At 38.7% G+C, this 18,819-nt stretch overlaps 1 protein-coding gene across 1 annotated transcript; it reads right to left on the bottom strand.

Moving 5' to 3' along the window:
* Positions 1 to 13,063: 13,063 nt before the first annotated feature.
* LOC107761050 (rhodanese-like domain-containing protein 7) lies at positions 13,064 to 17,917 on the bottom strand. Its single transcript, XM_016579220.2, has 5 exons — positions 17,421 to 17,917; positions 16,208 to 16,459; positions 15,979 to 16,077; positions 14,409 to 14,693; positions 13,064 to 13,604 (listed from the first exon to the last, which is right to left on the bottom strand). The coding sequence occupies exons 1-5, from the start codon at positions 17,811 to 17,813 to the stop codon at positions 13,227 to 13,229; spliced, it is 1,407 nt and encodes a 468-aa protein (XP_016434706.2). The 5' UTR covers positions 17,814 to 17,917; the 3' UTR covers positions 13,064 to 13,226.
* Positions 17,918 to 18,819: the final 902 nt, after the last annotated feature.

Here is an 18,819-nt window from a genome sequence, read left to right as displayed (position 1 = left end):
GTTACTTTTTGAGCGGTGAGTTGTTGTATAAGAGGACTCCGGACCTCAATCTACTAAGATGTGTTGACACCGAGGAAGCAAGAAGGATCATGCACGAAGTACACGCAGGAGTGTGCGGACCTCACATGAACGGGTATGTTTTAGCAAAGAAAATCCTTCGAGCAGGTTATTACTGGATGAACATGGAAAAGGACTGCTTTGGTTTCGTTCGGAAGTGTCATCAGTGTCAGGTGCACGGTGATTTGATTCATGCACCTCCCACAGAGTTGCATCCCATGTCTGCACCTTGGCCGTTTGTTGCCTGGGGCATGGACGTCATTGGTCCGATCGAGCCGAAGGCCTCAAATGGACATAGATTTATACTGGTTACCATCGACTACTTCACAAAATGGGTAGAAGCTATCACTCTCAAGTCGGTCACTAAAAAAGCGGTAGTGGATTTTGTACATTCAAATCTTATCTGTCGTTTCGGTATTCCTGCAACTATCATCACAAATAACGCGGCAAACCTGAATAGTCACTTGATGGGAGATGTATGCGAGCAATTCAAAATAACGCATAGGAATTCTACTCCTTATCGGCCCAAGGCCAATGGCGCTGTAGAAGCAGCAAACAAGAACATCAAGAAGATTTTGAGGAAGACGATCCAGAGTTCCCGGCAGTGGCATGAGCAATTACCGTTTGCATTGTTGGGATATCGCACTACGGTACGCACGTCAGTAGGGGCAACCTCTTATCTTTTGGTTTATGGGACCGAGGCTGTGATACCAGCAGAGGTAGAAATTCCCTCGCTTCGAACCATTGTCGAAGCAGAAATCGAAGACAACGAGTGGGTTAAGACTCGATTGGAGCAGCTGACTTTGATTGACGAGAAACGAATGGCTGCGGTTTGTCACGGGCAGCTGTACCAACGAAGAATGGCCCGTGCTTACAACAAGAAAGTCCGACCCAGGAATTTCGAAGTAGGTCAACTGGTACTGAGGCGCATTCTGCCACATCACCAGGAAGCGAAAGGGAAATTCGCCCCAAACTGGAAAGGCCCATACATCATTAGGAAGATATTGCCGAGAGGAGAATTGTACCTAGGTGATATTGAAGGAAATGACCCCGAAACAGCAGTGAATGCGGACGCAGTCAAAAGATACTATGTCTGAGTGACACCCCAGCGGTCCTGACACATTTGAAATGATGGAGGTTTTATTCCCACTACCCCAAACACTATCAACTCTCTCTACAAGCCTTCGAGCAGTTTACATCTCTTTGGTTACCAGACAAAAAAAAGGAGAAAGAAAAAAAACAAACAAAACAAAACAAACAAAACATTGATCGAGGCCTGAACTACGTCTGACTTGATTCCGAAAGGATACGTAGGCAGCCTCTCTCTGAGGTTCAGTCACACCAACAATAAAATCCCATTTACCCTGAAATTGAAACCGGGGCACGTCAAACGGCTTAGAAGTCATAGTATCATCTACTTTTCTTTACCAAGCACAAGCCCTTCGGATCAATTACCAAATGTAGGGGGAAGCCAAGAAGTATCACGATTGGAGGCCAATACACTCTAAATTGAGAGAAATAAAATGAGAGAGTCTTGTCGGTGAAAACCTTCGGGCACCGCGAGGCGACGGAAGTTAGAGAAACCAAAATGAGAGAGCTTATGTAGTAAAAACTCACAAAGAGTGCTATCGAGCGACAGCGAGGAGGGAAGTGAGAGAGGTCAGCTAGCGAAAACCCGCAAAGGGCGCTGTTGGCCGAAAGGATAACTCTACCCCAGGAAGTCTCGGCAAAGTTCCACCGGTTTGGAAACACATATCCTTTTTGGTTCGGGAAGAAATGCAAGTTCATTGAAGGTCAGGCGTCCAGTCCAAAGAGCATGTCATGTCCGTTTAAAGTCAGCATTGTTTTCCTCAGATAAGTCTTTCTTGTCCCGAAAGGGACACTTCTTTTCTGAATTTTGCTTTTCCCATTCTTTGTTTTTTTTTTCTTCAAACCCCTTCATTTTTAACCCTAAGTTCCAGATATACCGGAAAGGACAGGTGGCAGGATTGGTTTCACGGAATTCCGTTTCGCAAGGGAAATGCCCCGTTTCGTAGGAACGTTTGTCCGAACCTGATGATTGGTTCATGATGTTGACTGCATTCTAAGTAAAGTCACGAAAAAAAAATCCCCACAGATTTTCCCTTTGTACAGATCCCCACAGGGTTTCCCTTTGTAAAAAATCCCCACAAGGCCTCCCTTTGTAAAAAAAAATCCCCCAAAGAGTTTACACCAGCACAATCCCCACAGGGTTTTTTTTCACTTTGTACAAATCCCCAACAAATCCCCTTTGTAAAATTCCCCAGCGAGCCTACCCCAACAAATCCCCAGCAAGTCCGCTTAGTAAAGAATCCCCACAGAGCCGTTTTCAGACAAATCCCCACAGAGCTTCCCCTTGTACAAATCCCCACAGAGTCTCCCCATTGAAAATCCCCAAGCAAAACGGGACAAAAAAAAGAGCCTTACAAGGCAAATCACCACAGAATCGGGAAATACAAGCCTGAGCAGTCTAAAAGGTTTTCGCCATTTAAATCCAATCAATGGCAGACTTTCTCAAAAGAAATAAGGGCGCAACAAAGCAACTGGAACAATCAAGGTCACTGAACCAACCGCCATTTCCGAGCTAATAATTGTTCTTTGTTTGAAAAGTTGAAACAGGTATGATCCAAGACAACCGTGCAAGAAGAAGGTGTCACCAAAAGAAGAAAGTACATGAGTGCAAGAAACAGTTTGGCAATAAGGGATCCACTCGAAAGGGAAGTTTCCACGAAATTCTCTTTTACATTTTTATTAAAAACAAGAAAAAACTCAAAAAAAAGAGGGGGTCAGTTAGTATCTCCGGAACTTTTTCCCTTTAGTCAGTATTAGGGCTCCAAACCTAAACTGAACTTTCCCTTTAGTCAGCATTAGGGCTCCAACCCTGAACTGAACTTTTTCCTGTTAGTCAGCATTAGGGATCCAACCCTAAACTGAACTTTTTCCATTTAGTCAGCATTAGGGCTCCAACCCTAAACTGAACTGTTTCCATTTAGTCAGCATTAGGGCTCCAACCCTGAACTGAACTTTTTCCCTTTAGTCAGCATTAGGGCTCCAACCCTGAACTGAACTTTTTCCTGTTAGTCAGCATTAGGGATCCAACCCTAAACTGAACTTTTTCCATTTAGTCAGCATTAGGGCTCCAACCCTAAACTGAACTGTTTCCATTTAGTCAGCATTAGGGCTCCAACCCTGAACTGAACTTTTTCCTGTTAGTCAGCATTAGGGATCCAACCCTAAACTGAACTTTTACCATTTAGTCAGCATTAGGGCTCCAACCCTAAACTGAATTGTTTCCATTTAGTCAGCATTAGGGCTCCAACCCTGAACTGAACTTTTTCCATTTAGTCAGCATTAGGGCTCCAACTCTAAACTGAACTCTTCCTTTTAGTCAGCATTAGGGCTCCAACCCTAAAATGAACTTTTCCATTTAGTCAGCATTAGGGCTCCAACCCTAAACTGAACTTTTCCCTTTAGTCAGCATTAGGGCTCCAACCCTAAACTGAACTTTTTCCCTTTAGTCAGTATTAGGGCTCCAACCCTAAACTGAACTCTTCCCTTTAGTCAGCATTAGGGCTTCAACCCTGAACTGAACTTTTCCATTTAGTCAGCATTAGGGCTCCAACCCTAAACTGAACTTTTCCCTTTAGTCAGCATTAGGACTCCAACCCTAAACTGAACTTTTTCCCTTTAGTCAGCATTAGGGCTCCAACCCTAAACTGAACTTTTTCCCTTTAGTCAGCATTAGGGCTCCAACCCTAAACTGAACTTTTCCCTTTAGTCAGCATTAAGACTCCAACCCTAAACTGAACTTTTTCCCTTTAGTCAGCATTAGGGCTCCAACCCTGAACTGAACTTTTTCCTGTTAGTCAACATTAGGGATCCAACCCTAAACTGAACTTTTTCCATTTAGTCAGCATTAGGGCTCCAACCCTAAACTGAACTGTTTCCATTTAGTCAGCATTAGGGCTCCAACCCTGAACTGAACTTTTTCCTGTTAGTCAGCATTAGGGATCCAACCCTAAACTGAACTTTTACCATTTAGTCAGCATTAGGGCTCCAACCCTAAACTGAACTGTTTCCATTTAGTCAGCATTAGGGCTCCAACCCTGAACTGAACTTTTTCCATTTAGTCAGCATTAGGGCTCCAACCTTAAACTGAAACTTTTCCCCTTTAGTTAGCATTAGGGCTCCAACCCTGAACTGAACTTTCCATTTAGTCAGCATTAGGGCTTCAACCCTGAACTGAACTTTCCATTTAGTCAGCATTAGGGCTCCAACCCTGAACTGAACTTTTTCCATTTAGTCAGCATTAGGGCTCCAACCCTAAACTGAACTTTTCTCTTTAGTCAGCATTAGGGCTCCAACCCTAAACTGAACTTTTCCCTTTAGTCAGCATTAGGGCTCCAAACCTAAACTGAACTTTCCCTTTAGTCAGCATTAGGGCTCCAACCCTAAACTGAACTTTTCCCTTTAGTCAGCATTAGGACTCCAACCCTAAACTGAACTTTTTCCCTTTAGTCAGCATTAGGGCTCCAACCCTAAACTGAACTTTTTCCCTTTAGTCAGCATTAGGGCTCCAACCCTAAACTGAACTTTTTCCCTTTAGTCAGCATTAGGGCTCCAACCCTAAACTGAACTTTCCCTTTAGTTAGCATTAGGGCTCCAACCCTAAACTTAACTTTCTCTTTAGTCAGCATTAGGGCCCAACCCTAAACTGAACTTTTCCCCAGTTAGTCAGCATTAGGGCTCCAACCCTAAACTGAACTTTCCCTTTAGTCAGCATTAGGGCTCGAACCCTGAACTGAACTTTTTCCTATTAGTCAGCATTAGGGCTCCAACCCTAAACTAAACTTTTTTCCATTTGGTCAGCATTAGGGCTCCAACCCTAAACTGAACTTATCCCCAGTTAGTCAGCATTAGGGCTCCAACCCTAAATTGAACTTTTCCCTTTAGTCAGCATTAGGGTTCCAACCCTAAACTGAACTTTTCCATTTGGCCAACATTAGGGCTCCAACCCTGAACTGAGCATTTGTCTGTCAGCCAGCATTAGGGCTCCAACCCTGAAGTGAGCATTTTTACCTTATGGCAATATTAGGGATCCAATCCCGGATTTGCATTTTGTAGACCAGAATTTTCCAACCCCTTCATCAATTCTATAAACTTCCTGGCAACTGACTCACGAAATTTCCTAGTAGAACTGGGCAGAAAATTTCGTCCGTTTGTTTTTTCCCGCAGGTCTGACCTCGAGACGCATGGATCAGGGCGACCCACGAGATGAGTCTCAACCCAGAATAGAGAAAAGAAAGAAAAATAAAAAAAGAAGATGTTCCGAGATATTTGGAGAGACGAAGGGCGGATCGCTCAAAGATTTGATCAAGGTCCCGAGTTCTACCAATCCCGTCTCACTCAGTATCGCAGAAATAAACATGCACCTACAACTTGCAAGCAGCAAGATTCGGATCGAAGTCTACAAGCAGAATCAGCTAAGACCCAAGATCAAGTTGCAAAAGAATCATAGATAGTAACCTTGTAACTAGCAGTTGACGGGCATACGTAGTTAGCTCAGTTTCAATTTTCCTTTGATTGTAATAAGGGAGTCGGTAAGCAGCAGCGGCAACGGCAACAGCAGTAACGACAAGCATTGAAATCCCATGGTAGTCCCAGCTACCAAAGTTTCTCGAACTACATTGACCTGATTCTTGTTTAGCCCAGGATATGTAGGAAATCTTTGAAGCAAAGATTCGGTCAAATCTTTCAAAATGTGCTTCACAGGGATTATTCCAATAGACAAAAATCGCTCATATCCGTTCACTTTATCTTTGCACGAAAACTCTTCGTGTTTCCGAACAAAGAGGGGCAGCTGTGAGCACGTGATTTTTGTTTTGCGCGACAATCACTCCGAAAGAAATAAAAAATAATAGCAAATGGTATTGCTGTACAATTTTTGGATTTTTACGTGGCATTTTTGTTAATTATTTGTGATCTTGTCCATTTTTATTTTTTTATCAAACACAAAAATGTGTGTCGTATGTAGTTGAACCATAATCCGGTTATTAAAAGAAAAATCACAAAATATGCATCTTTTGCCCTATTTGTTGCCTTGGTGTGATTTTACCTATTTTTAATATTTTAATATGTGTGTAATAATTGTTTTAAGTGTTAATTAATGAGGTTTAATTTTGTTTAATTAGGTTTTGTGTTTTCAAAAAAATCAGAAATGAAAGAAAAGGGTGCAATTTGGTTTAAAATAGATTTGGGCTGGTTCCCTATTTTAAAATCTGCGGCCCAAAAAAGCAGCCCAAGCAACCGGTCCAGCAGACCCATCTCCAGGCCTCCAAACGACGTAGTTTGACACCAAAACTACGTCGTTTCAGGGGGCAACCCATCCCAGCCGTTCAAACCACACTGATCTAACGGTCCTCATCATATCCCCCGTACCCAGATACAAACCCGACCCGTTCTACCCGAACCAACCCTGACCCTAATACTAAGCCAAACGACACCGTTCGTTTAAACCTTTAGATCCAGGCCGTTGATCTCGATTGATCTAACGGCCGAGATCAAGCCATCCACCCCATATATAAGCTTTCCTCTCGTACCCCGCCCCCTATCCAAACACCCCTCCTTCGTCCTTATCCCCCTCACCTAACCCAAGCCACCACGGAACCCTAGAGCCTCCCCCCTTTCCCCTCACCAAAAATCTGGCGGCAAGGACGCCGGTGACCACCACCTTAACACCATAGGACCGCCTCATCACCCTGAACATAGATCTGTTGTCCTTTTGCCTCGAATCAAACCCTAGGTTCTCGAATCTTCATTTGAAGATTCGAGCAAAACTCGATCTACCCTAGATTCATACCAGACACTCCCCTGACCTCCCTCGTGACCAAACCATGCTTGGTTTGGTCCGAATCTAACCAGGGAAACACAAATAACAAATCTGCCCCTTAGGAACCCTAGGAACCCTGAGCCAATCTGTGTCCGTTTGAACTAAATGATTAGGGTCTAATGGACCTTAATCGAAGTGTTCTCAGTAGAGAACACTTCGATTAAAGTCCGTTCAACCCCAAGAAAGGTCGATTCAAATCCGAGCTAAGGCTTTCTGATTTTTCAAGGCTTTAAGGTAATTTTTGTTTTCTTTTTTTCTTTATCAGTTCATCTTGTCTGTTGCAATTGAATGTCTGTTCATATGTCCAAATGTTTTGTTTAATTTATGTTTTGAATTTTTGTCGACTGTGTTGTCCACCTTGCCCGGACCTCTGTATTTAGTCAAGTTTCTCTTCATTTATTGATCGTGTGTATGTGTGTAAGCTGTACAATCAATTGAATTTAAATTTGGTTGATTAATTAGCCCCAGTACAACCTTGTTCAGTTAGTACAATTTGAATCACACGTTGATACTGTCAGATTTCTGATCATTGGCTTCGATTATATGTGTTACAACTAGTACAGTCGAGTCGATATACGTCGCCAATTAGTTTAACTTTAAATGATAATAATCTGATTCATATTATGATTTTTGTGTGAGGTTCTGTGTGAATCCAACTGGGAACTAAGTATAGCTGTTTGTGGATTTGAATCAGAAACATTTATAGTTTAGTTTGTGGGTTTCAGTTCAGCTTGAGTTCTGAATTGATAGCATGTGCACTATAGTGCTTTAATAATTAGAGCAAATGGGACAGCATGGGCTGTCAGGCCACCTTCAGGCTGCCCATACCTTGGTTTTAATTTAAATAAGATGATAAAGGGCTGTCAGGGAATCTCATGGGAAGGGTTCTACTTATAAAAGATGAGTGGAAAAACAGTAGAAAAGAGGGGGGTTCTGATGTGTTTAAGAGGCTGTAAATGGCCTAATGCTAGGCTACAAATAGAGAGACCACACGGACAAAGAGAGGACAGACACATAGACAGAGAGATACCACAAAAAACAGGCATATACAGATACACATTGAGGGGGAACATAGAGACTGATTTTGGAGAGACAGAGATAGGGAGGAGATACAGATAGAGAGATACACGCATACACACACAGACACAGATACACACACACATACAAAAGAGAAGCTGAAACTAGAGAAACAGGCTTTGAATAAGAAAGGGAGGTTTCAGAAATCAGGGAGGGAGATTAGAAAAGAAATTCTTGTTTGTCTAGAACTGAAAACACTGCTCTTTTCCATTCTTTTTGTTTGAAATTCAGCATCAAGTTTGTTATTGGTTCTGTCAAGATTTAGGATTTTCCTTTGAGTATTTGAAAGAATCAACATTGAGTACTGTATCGTCGAGTTACTGTTTTGGTTTATTTTGCCTGGGTTTGCCATTGTTGTTGTGTTGCTTTGTCGTTGCTGCTATCTGTTGCTGCTGCTGCTGATTCTCCCTGTCTTCTTTTTCTTCTGTTGATATTCAACATTCAGGTACACATTTAAACCTCACATTGATGTAGAAGTCGAAAGCATGAAATGAAGATACAAAGGAATTAATCAGTCGTTGCTTTACTTACAGCTTTGTAAATATTGCCAAATTGTGTAATTCCTTAATTTGTAGCCTAATAGAGAACATCTTAGTAAGTTTGTACTTAATGGAAACTACTTGGGTCTAGAAATTGCAAAATGGTTCGCTTAGTAGTATACATGACATAGTTATATAATTTATGGAATGTGTAATCGCTTAGTATAATTGTTAATTCAGACTCTTTCTCCAGTCATGCTTTGAATATGTAGGGTGGATGGCTTTTAAATTTTGCCAAATACGATATAATTTTAAATTCTTGAATTTCAGCTTCATTAGGCAGTTTATAGGACGAGTTTCCGAATACCATTGGTAGCATCCTCTAATAAGTAATTCTATTAATCTTGTTAGAAGGGGCTAATCTAAATTTAACTTAAGGTTGTCTGGAGTAAGTATAACATTCCATCAATCTTGTATGTTAATTTTCTTTTTTTTATCAAATTAAGAACATGTTCTATGAAGTATAGCATTCTTCATTCTTTGGTAAACAATTAATCAGATGATTAACAAGAATCCGGATTTGGCCAAAGCATACAATTGAATTAGCATGTATCTTTTTCTTCTATTTTTTTTTAGAAACAAACACATTAGAAATGTAGTCGCTTTAGGATATCCCTTCTAAAATAATGAGATGAGTCTCGCAGAACAAAAAATGCAAATTGCGAGACCCTCAATGATTGATCATAATAAATACTTAGAATTCGGGAGGGACCGTCTTAGTGAATTTCACTGTCTTCCCCAAAGATAATAACGCGTTAGACTCTTTAGGCGCGAATTAATTAAATTACATTCTTAAATTCGGGTGCGCATTGATGTGACCCAAATTCAAATCTCAACGAAGTCGAAATGTATTAACAACTACGGGTGTATTGATTGTGACGTGGTTCGAGACGCATTTTCACGACGTTGCAATTCTATAAAAACAAATGATAATAATAAAAGCGGTTTAAACTTAACAAAAGCACATAAGTCAGAACATGTATTTAAATCAGATATTTAGCCATTATAACAATTTAAGCGACCGTGTTAGAACCACGGGATTCGAGGGTGCCTAACACCTTCCCTCGGGTCAACAGAATTCCTTACTTAGAATTTCTGGTTCGCAGACTTCATTTGGAAAAGTCGAAAATTTCTTCGATTTGGATTCAAGATAAACCGGTGACTTGGGACACCAAAAACCAAATCTTTCCCAAGTGGCGACTCTAAATTAAATAAATAATCCCATTTCGAATATTGTCACTTAAATTGGAAAAACTCCCCTCGCGCATTTACCTTTCGGGGCGGGCGCGCAAAAAGGAGTTGTGACACTGTTGATATTGAAACGACACAGAAGGATTGGGATGTTCAAATCTCCAGTTGGTTCCAATCATTCTTGTGTCCACGACGGAACCCATAGACGCAGCTCCTTCCTGAACCACGCCTGCAGTCCAAAAATTAGGAACAACAGGGGCAAACTCAGAGGGTTGGTAGATATAAGGGACATGTTGGGGACTTGAGACTTGCCAAGGATGTTGTGGACTGAAATTAGAAGTGTATAGAGGAGGCGTTTGATTGAAATGGTGTTGATACCCCATGTTTTGAGCCCCATATCCCGTATTACAATGACCATAAAAATCAGTACCTTGTGCATAACTGAAATTTTGCGGCAGAACTTCAGGTCTAGGATCTGGTGTAGTAGCTGGAATATTCAATACAGCGTTCAACCATGGATGCCTAGCTCTTGGGTCATTATAATAGTTGAATGGTGGGAGAAATCTATCCACCTCCATTGCAATAGAGGTCAGAGAATGGATGCTCTAATACCATTGATACAATATGAGAATTTAAGAAGAAACTAAAGCTAAAAACTAAGTTAAGCTAAGAAAAAGGAAATAGCAGCTTTCATTCATTGCCCCTGAAAATGGCAAACTCGGAAGTAAAACCTAGGGGTCACAGTGAAATACAATAACTACTTATAGGACTAAAATATAAAATGTAATAACTTATAGGTAAATAACAAGCTCAACTCCCATGTACACTTCCAACAACCTAGAGTACTACTTCCTGCAACTACTCTATTTCTAATTCGTATCAATTAGCGGCCTCCAAAATTTAGCGGCCTCCAAAGAAGAAATTGAACAGAGTTCTGAATGCCGAAGTTTAGCAGTCGCCTCGCTCACTCTTTGCAACCTTTCTTAGAGTTTTTGACCTTCTGAATTTTGAAGGAGTTTAGCTGCTGAGATTCTGAATCTTGAACGAGTTCGATCGGCAGTCTCTTAGGGATTTTAGGCTGAAAGTTTGAGAAATTTTAGGGTGAAAGACAATTTGGAGGGATACCGTGAAATTTTGGAGCTTAATTTCCTTTTCTTTCTTTCTTTTTTACTTTTAGTTTTCATTAGTTCCCGCCCCTATCCTGCTAAAATCCAATATTAGAGACCAGATATTAATTTTTGTGTAGACCAGAACATGTCTGGTAGTGTATTTAAGAGATAAAATTGCATATTAAAGACCAAAAAAATTCTCATACACTTTTAGGGACCATAATTACAACTTGTCACTAAATGTTGGTCCCTAATAAGGCTTTTTCTTGTAGTGTATGGCAAAGTGTCAAGTGATCTAAACAATCGCCCCATATTCTAGAGATATTTTTAATATAAATGAACTGATTGGCGAAATATTAATAGTTTGGAAGGTGATTTCTGTCAAGTACTATCAATAGTTACAAAATCGATGAAAGCAAAGACTGTAAAAACTAGCTTTCCAAATTATACTTATGGCCTCAAATGAAAAGATTCAACTGACAAGAAATATAAAGTAAGAACATATCCATTATTCAGTAACTTCTTGCTTCGTGCCAGAAACGAAGAAGAGTGTCCAATAAAAGAGATTTGACTCTTCCGGAACACTTGATTATCAATCCCAATTGTAATAGTAGTGCACTTAATAAGGAAAATATTTCTATCAATCGATTAAAATGCAATTTGTGCAAATTGCATGATAGAAATAAAAAAGCCATCTTAGCTAGCAGAATTGAATATATTGATCAGATATTTTTAGTTTTTGACTCAGCAGAATATGATACCAACAATTACTACACAGAAAAATATTTAAATACTCTAATACCAAATGGCCTTCTACCGCACATGTTTGTTGTCAAGTTTATTTTTTCTTATGTATGTTAGTGTCACCATATATGTAATAGACTAAGTTAAAGTTGATCTTCCATTTCATATAGATTGATTTTGAAGAAAACTATGCCCGTCATGCTACTAAAAAACTTAGATCAGCTGAATAGCTTATGTAATAGCACATAGATGGTCTATAGAAGTTTTGACAATAACATCATACATGTAAAAATTATGATACTGGTCAATGTGCTTCTAAGTATATTTTTATTTGGTCTTCCGAAACTAAAGAATATCCTTTTGAATTTGTGTGAAAATAATTTTTGGTATGTTTATGTTTTGCAATTATAATAAATAAAGCGCAAGAACAAACATCCTAAATGTTGGACTATATTTATCGCAATATGTTTTCTAACACGAACAACTATATGTTGCACTTTCAAGAGGAATATCAATATCGATAACAAGAGTTATGGTTATGGTAGAGCAACCAAAGCCTTAGAAGGAAACGTAAACCAAAAAAAATTGATAAGATACCATCAAATTAAATACTTTTAAATTATAATACGTAATCATCTAACTAACATGACTAAATTGATCATTTGTATAAGTTCTAATGATATCCTTTTATTTTGAATTCACGTATTATGCTAATGTGATAATATTTTTCGGCTTTCAAATGATTTTAATGATCAAACCATCACGAGCCATTATTAACGTGCAACGCATGTTCGTAGATACTAATTTTACAAAATATTTGTGTGTTTAGACATGGGACTACCATCTTTTGGGAAGGAAAAGAATAGCTTATTTCAATTGCTTTTCCAACTATTTTCTTTAAAGCACAGAATAGAGTACCTCTGAAGGGGTAAAAACTCACCTGCGTCTGATGATATACACTATTCCACACTAATTATACCTCTATGTAGTGTACAACAACATACCCAGTATTATATCTCTATGTAGTGTCTAAATTTTAAATTTGAGGCTCGGTGTTTGTTCGCAAGCTACAAATTGGAAGCAAACGTAGTAAGTATTATTAGAACTTTTTACATTTTGAATTGACTCCATAAAAAAGTTAATTGAAAATCTATGATACTACAGTTGATAAAAACCATAACCTGTAAGTTTATGTCAGATCCTGATATACTACTATAGTAAAATTTCATCAAGGAATTCCATCTTCTCTTTTCTTGATTTGTTTACAAAAAATAGAGTAAATCAAGGTGAACATAGAAATGCCAATTACCACCAAAAGTTACTACTTTAACGTCTTTGCTTTGGTTACAGGATTTGTATATGTTTTGTGGGAGATCAAGTTAAGAGGGAAAAAATGAAGGGAAGTACCCCTTATAAGCCAGTTTGACCAGCTTATAACCTTAGCCAAACACCCTCTTAGCCTGTATTGTAAAGCATAACATAATAGTTCTCAGAAATGCTGCCATTCATAAGTAACTTTAGTTCCTAAAAGATAGTAGAAAATTTTACTCTCCAAAAGAAAATTGGTACAGAAGACGTCCAATTCTATGGAAATTTAGACGGTTATAATGATTTTGACATCTGAGTAGCAGAATGCTCATTCATATTCACTGCCTTTTCTGGTCTGCGTCCCTTATCTGGACCACCGATGATACCCCATCTCTCAAACTGCTTTTGTCGAGCTCTTGCCCTTTCCTTTTCTTCTTCGGATTTTGAGGCAAAGCAGTATGGACAGGAGACGGCATACTCCCATTCTGGGGATTCCATGTCAGCATCGCTCACTGGTTTCTTGCATCCGTAGCAAAGTTTGAATGATCCCTGCACCAAACCATGCTCAACAGAAACCCGCTTGTCAAACACGAAGCATTCCCCTTCCCAAAGGCTCTCCGTCTTGGGAACTTCCTCCAGGTACCTTAAAATCCCACCTTCTAGATGATAAACCTGGTAATAATCAGCCGAAAACATCATGAAACAAGATCCTCTAAGCAATTAAAAAACTGCATCCTGTGATGATGCATTAGTAGCATGTTATAACCAAACAAAAGAATTCTTGACATCATTGGTTTGCAAACTAAGGTGTTTGAAGAATTTGCTCGTGAGGAGCAACTCACAAAACTGGGATTATAAAGTCTAATTGTTGGAAGATATTTGTGTATATCCTTGGTTCTTTCATCTTTGATAGGCTGAGATGTTCATGTTACTGGACTGCAAATAGATGTAACCTACATGGATCAGAGGGTTCTCTTTTTTTTTACCTCTTTAGTTACTTTGACTCGCCAGCGCGAGGGGGGGGGGGGGCTGGAGGTGCTGGTGGTTCTAAAAAAACACGCAGATAGATTGCTCGATCATGATATACATATCACATACAATGCAATGACAAGAGAGAAATGCATGAGCCTTAGGCCCAAGCAAAAGCTCTCCTTTCTTGGGTTTTTCAATGTATCTTTCCCGATTTTGTGTGTGTTTTTTTCTTCTTTCTTCTCCGGGGGAGGGGGCGGGTTTTCAGAGACTGAGGATGAGAAGAAGAAGAAACAAGAGTAGAAGAGGTATCTTTTCAAAGAATGTAAAAAGACAATTCAAAGTGCGGTCAACTAAAACACAGTTTAAAATGCACATGTATGATTTACCAACCATATGGCATGAGAAACTTTGTGGTTTCCTTAAGACCCCTAGGAATAAACCATTTTGATTTAATTTGTTTCCTTAAGACCCCTAGGAATAAACCATTTTGATTTAATTTGTTACCTCTTCAAAGCCTTTGCTGAGGAGAAAACTTGAAGCTTTCTCACATCGAATTCCACCTGTACAGTACATTGCAACACGGGGAACTTTTTTGTCTCCTTTTTCCTTTGTCAGCTTATCTGATGCTCCAGTAGAACCAGAAGACTCCAACTTGTCATCTGAATCAGCAAGTTTAAGTCGATCGTCCACCCAAGATGGAAAATCCCGGAACGCTGTGGTACAAGGATCAACTGCCCCCTTGAACTTCCCAACTCTGATTTCATAGTCATTGCGAACATCAATCACAACCTAATTGAGTAATACTGAAATTTAGTGAAGGATCACAACTGAAGGCCATGATTGTTTCCTTGAGTGATGTATTTGTTTCTATAGTTAGTCCTTGGGAGGGATAGCATGTTTTGGCGTCAGGAATGTTTCTTTAAGAAGTAGATTTACAAGTATTTCATTTCAAACAGAAAATCCTAAAGTGCATCAGGAATGCATAATGAATTCCTATAGAGCACATTTGAAGAGACTTTTCAAATTGGAAGCTCTTCTCCCATAGAGCCCCAATAACAAGATAACCAAGACATTATAAACCACAGATCTTCGACAGTTTATTGGTCAGGGGCAGAGACAACGTGCCGCAGCATAGTTACAGGTCTTTCCAGAGTGGTTTCTTCTTAGTCTGGACTTTCCTATTTCTTTTACTTATCTCCATGTTTCTTCTGTTTATGTTTCCTTAATTCTGTGCCATTACAACTTTTATTGCTATGTTTTGGGGCTAGTGGAGAAAGATTTATTGGCTAAAGTAGGAAACATGGAGTACGTAGAAGTAGGAAAAATGAACATGCATCCACTAATTTACTCAGCCACCCATAAAAACAAATTTCAATATTCTGAATTGCTACATAACCTAGACAGGAAAGCTTGCTTTTTCTACACTAAACAAGTTTGCATATCTTATCATGTTCTCTTGGGACCTAATGAATGAAGATTATAGACAAAAGTAGAATGTTGTGACAACACTGTAAAGGAAAGATGATACCAATTATCCCACCTGACTCAAGTTTCAGGGTTCAAACAAGGGGTTGAATGCTCTAAAATTCAACATTAACTAGGCATGTAACCTTTCTAGACTAAACAGATTCAACCTCCCAATCCAGCATGGGCCATGGTTATAAGTCTAACTGACAAGCAAAAAGGCGGATCTAACACAGTATTAAGTCCACTTAATGCATTGAAAACTCTCGTGATACCTCTTTAAGATTTAATAATGTGGAAAACGTAAGGATGCTATCTGTTGGTAGAAAAAACAAGTTCGAGCAATTTTTACAGGTATGAGCTACAGTACACAAATGATGGTTCAAATAAGTGGAAGGTAAAATCAAAATAAAGGATATCATTTAGGATATGCATGACTTCATTCCCACTCAACAAAAGGACATGAAGTGAATTAGATGAATTTTAGGATCAAGCTGAAGTAATGAGTAAGCTATATGTCAGAATTTTTATGTCGATGCAGTAAGATTCTTCAAGAACAGATGAATCAATAATTAAACAACAAGGATGTTACTGAAACTATAGAACTTACAATATCTGGATCACTAATCAATGCATTCCAATCCTTCGGTTTAATGTACTTGCCAACTTTTTCAATGGGTGAAACAGAAGGCATTCCAAGTGTAACTATCTGTTCAAGAAACATATGATGAATGCTTCACACTAAAAGGATATATATTAAAGCAATTTCCAAGATCTGAGGGAGATGGGCATTCTCATTAATGCGAGGCAACTCTATCGCACTTGGCCAGTGAACCTACCTCTTTTTTGAGCTTCACCCTCACATGATCCCACCTAAAGGGAGCATCCTCACCCGCTGCAAGAGGAGAGCTGCGCGTATGTCCATGATGAAGAGCCTCTTCCTCAGGGCTCACTGGTGACTCAATCAGTCTAAGCCCCTTCAGACGCTCATCACTTTGAATGAATGCAAGAACACTTTCCACTGAATCCCGCGTACCACATATGCTCCCATTGATTCCTTCAGGAGCAAGAATAATACCACCTGAAACACGCTGAATTTGATCAGCTTAGTGAGGAACGAGCCACGTTGAAAAATGTATTATCAAACAAAACTATACTTGGAAGAGGACTAAATAAAGGGAAAAGGATTGATCAGCCATTCAGAGAACATACATCAAACATGTCATTATATGGGCAGCTACTATTTTATCAATGACAGCAATAACAAGCAAAAATGACGAGAGGAAAAACAAGATAAAACTTCTTATAGTTCCTTGAAAAAAACATCTTAATTACTTTAATGTGATCAAAACTAAAGACCTGGTTAACCAACCAACCAAACAAACAAACAAAAAGAAACTACAGATCTGGTGAAGGAGAAATTTGCAAGGGGGTATGGATGAACAGAGGTGAAGAGAGAGGCATGCATTTATTGATCAAGAATTAAGGGAGAAGAGAAGCATGATGCTTCCACTAACTTTACCAATTATTATGAATTAAACAAAACGGAAATTTAACTTTTCATCCAGTCTAACAAGACATAATAGAGAAAATGCAGACTCTCCACATACAAAGCAAAGCAACCAGCTTTCTGGCCTACCTCAATCAGGGTAGTGCTTATCTACAAATACTGCCCAACAGCAGAACCTCCAACTTAGACACTTGAAATATTTTAAGCAGTTTCAAGAAAGATATCATGGATCAATTTGGCAAGCTCGCTGACAATGAACGAATATATTCCTCAATGTACATTTAACAAATGCAGATACTTTAAGCAATCACACCAACCCTAAACACAAATGAATAATCAATAATTCAAAAGGGCACTCACAAGCTCAGCAAAAACAAATTCCATATGCACTAAACAATATCGCCAACTAAACAATAGTATTAAACATTTGAAGCTATAATAAAGGAACACATTTATAACTTAAATCTAAGAAAAGCGTAAATCTTTCTACAATGCAATAAAAGATATCAAACTCTAAGTAAAGTAAAAAAGGCAAGAATTACCAGTTGCTCACAGAGCTCCTTCAAAGGTTTCCTCAAATCAGCATGGTCAGGGAAATCAGCAAATTTATAAAAAGAAACCACCACAAGTAGCGGGTCAATGCTCAGGTCACTGTCTTCAACCTCCTCATTCCTCGAAGCATTAACTTTCAGTAACGGAACAGGGTTTGTGGCGGCTGCTGTTGCAGAGAAGCACTTATTAGAGGGTGCAGGATTATTTTGTGGGAAATTCGAAATATCAATTTTGGGATTAGAGAAGAAAGGAAAGGCAGGGGCTTTGTTTGGTACTTCGGAGGTGGCTTTCATGGTGCGATTAGGGTTTGGTGAAAAGGAAGTTGATGATAGCATTCTGAGTGCCGCACTTCTTGTGTAGGCTAAAAATGGATTGGGTTGCATTGAGACATGTACACTCGCTGCTCCAATTTCCCTATGCCCCCCATGTAATACAAAAAAATGTTCTCTCTTTTTTACACTTCTTCCTTTTTTCCAGAAAAAATTATGGGATTTCAAGTATGATACCAAACTGTATAATTTTAATAAAGTGGTCGTTTGGACATAAAAATTATAAAATTTCGGAAAAAAATAATTTTTTTCGAATGAAAATGATATTTGAAAATTAGAGTTGCATTTAGACATGAATATGATATTGAGTTGTTTTTCAATTTTTGTGAGTGATTTGAAGTGAAAATATCTAAAAATAACTTTTTGGAATTTTTCAAAATTCAGAAAAATTTTAAAATTCAACTTCTAATTTTGAAAAAAAATAAAAATAATTTTTTTATGGCCAAACGGGTCCTTAAATTAATATTTTTAAAATTTTATAAGATTTCATGTTCAATTATTTTTATTATATATGCTTGAAAATATTTTTACTTTTTTACTTTATAAATATTTTATTGGTAAGTTCATAATATAGATTAACGAAAAAGATATCATGATATTAAGAAAATAAAAATCGACAAAGATTGATAGTTTAGAGGGTAAATAGGTATTTAGCTATCGAAAAGTTAGAGAAATTTGATTGAGTGACCTTCTGAGTGATAAAAACATACTTTTAACTTTAATGTTACAAACAAAATATATAACTTTGTTAGACAATTTAATGTAACGACCCGACCGGTCGTTTTGAGCTCTAGCGCGTCGTTCAACAGTTTGAGGCCATGAGTAGCTTCATGTCAGGTATTACGACTTGTACGCGTGGTCAGAATTAAATTTCGGGAAGTTCGGAGTTGATTTGGAAAGAGAATTCTCATTTCGGAAGCTTTAAATTGAAAGAATTAACTAGGATCGTAATTTTGAGTAAACGACCTCGAAATTGGATTAGAAGGTTCCAACAGGTTCGTATGATGATTTCGGACTTGGGCATATGTCCGGACCGAGTTTTGGAAGACCCTGGGACGTT

This window comes from Nicotiana tabacum, chromosome 6, assembly GCF_000715075.1.
Source record: "Nicotiana tabacum cultivar K326 chromosome 6, ASM71507v2, whole genome shotgun sequence".
In the NCBI taxonomy this organism is placed as follows: domain Eukaryota; kingdom Viridiplantae; phylum Streptophyta; class Magnoliopsida; order Solanales; family Solanaceae; genus Nicotiana; species Nicotiana tabacum.
The sequence above is the reverse complement of the archived record's forward strand: the minus strand, read 5'-3'. Positions and strand labels throughout refer to the sequence as shown.

Coding starts and splice junctions, on each gene's coding strand:
- LOC107761050 (XM_016579220.2), bottom strand. CDS start 17,813: ATGCAACCCAATCCATTTTTAGCCTACACAAGAAGTGCGGCACTCAGA. Junction 14,694..15,978: donor TGATTAGTGATCCAGATATT/GTAAGTTCTATA, acceptor TTACTCAATTAG/GTTGTGATTGATGTTCGCAA. Junction 13,605..14,408: donor TCAGCAAAGGCTTTGAAGAG/GTAACAAATTAA, acceptor GATTATTACCAG/GTTTATCATCTAGAAGGTGG.